General features: G+C 42.6%; 1 protein-coding gene across 1 annotated transcript in view; it reads right to left on the bottom strand.

Moving 5' to 3' along the window:
* CSUI_011329 (uncharacterized protein) overlaps positions 1-885 on the bottom strand; it is a gene marked incomplete at both ends in the record, with an annotated part of 1402 nt that extends 517 nt beyond the window's left edge. The window contains one exon of the mRNA XM_068071429.1: positions 427-885. Within this exon, the coding sequence (XP_067916595.1) occupies positions 427-884 (458 nt within the window). The remainder of the gene's footprint in view (positions 1-426) is intronic.
* Positions 886-1103: the final 218 nt, after the last annotated feature.

Below are 1103 nucleotides of genomic sequence, written 5' to 3'. Positions count from 1 at the left end.
ATATATATATATATGTACACATTTTGATACAGCAAGGCAGAGACCCCAAGAGAATCGTTCACCTAACCTTTTACAGTCCTCTCCACCCACAAGAGAACAAGCTTTCTCTCTACTTCAACTACCTCCTTCTCTCTACATATGGATAGAGAGATGTATCTAGGTGATCGATATACATTATGTCAGATGTCTGTCTATCAGAACTCCAAACAAATGTACCAGCGGAGCTACCATAGGGATTTATATAGACACGCAGGCATCAATATACCTACATATATAGAGAGAGAAAGANNTCTCAGTATCAGAAAGAGAGAAAGAAGAGAGCTATCTATCTATCTATTTATCTTTAGTCTCTCTGTCTCTTCATCTATGTATGATCTCTCTATCTCTCTATCTGTCACCTGTGTATCCTTGATAGAGGTTGCTTACTGTTGATGGGATTTTTTCGACTTTTTATGTCGACCTCCTCGTGACTTCATTCCTTTCCCCGTCTCTCCACTTCCTTCTGCTTGACTGGTCGAAGAAGAGCTTGCCATCGCCTCTTGTTCTTCTTCTCCCTGATGCTGTAGACCAGCGCTACCTCCTTCCTCTCCCTGAGGTGTATGTACACCGCAGCGTGTTTCTCCGTCCTCCTCCTCCTCGTCTTCTTCATCGCTAGGAGACGAAGTCGAAGACGAAGAAGAAAGAAAAGACTCAGAAGAAGAAGAAGAGCGAGAAGATTCAAGGCCACTTTCATCTGCAGAAAGCTTATCAGATGTCTGTCTTCTGCTACGACGTTGTCTCTTCTTTCTCTTTCTCCTCCCCCTGTGAAGAGAATAAGATCGCGACTTTCCCCTTTCTTCATTCTCTCTTAGGATTCTCAAAACTGTCGGATTCAGCCACGGAAATCTGCAACAAAGAAAGAGAGAGAAAGAAAGATTGAGGCGAGTGGAGGTACAAGAGAAGATGTATTGGCATATGCATATAGAAAGGGGGAGAGAAAGATCATTGATATACCACATGCACAGAAAAGGAGGACAAGATGAAGGAAGAATCCCGACGTAGAGAAGTTCATCTATAGAGATATAGATACGTATGCGATAGAGCAGTAAATAGACTTTACACCG

Source organism: Cystoisospora suis (genome assembly GCF_002600585.1).
Source record: "Cystoisospora suis strain Wien I chromosome Unknown contig_10875, whole genome shotgun sequence".
Lineage (NCBI taxonomy): Eukaryota > Apicomplexa > Conoidasida > Eucoccidiorida > Sarcocystidae > Cystoisospora > Cystoisospora suis.
This window is presented reverse-complemented; position numbering and strand designations above follow the sequence as displayed.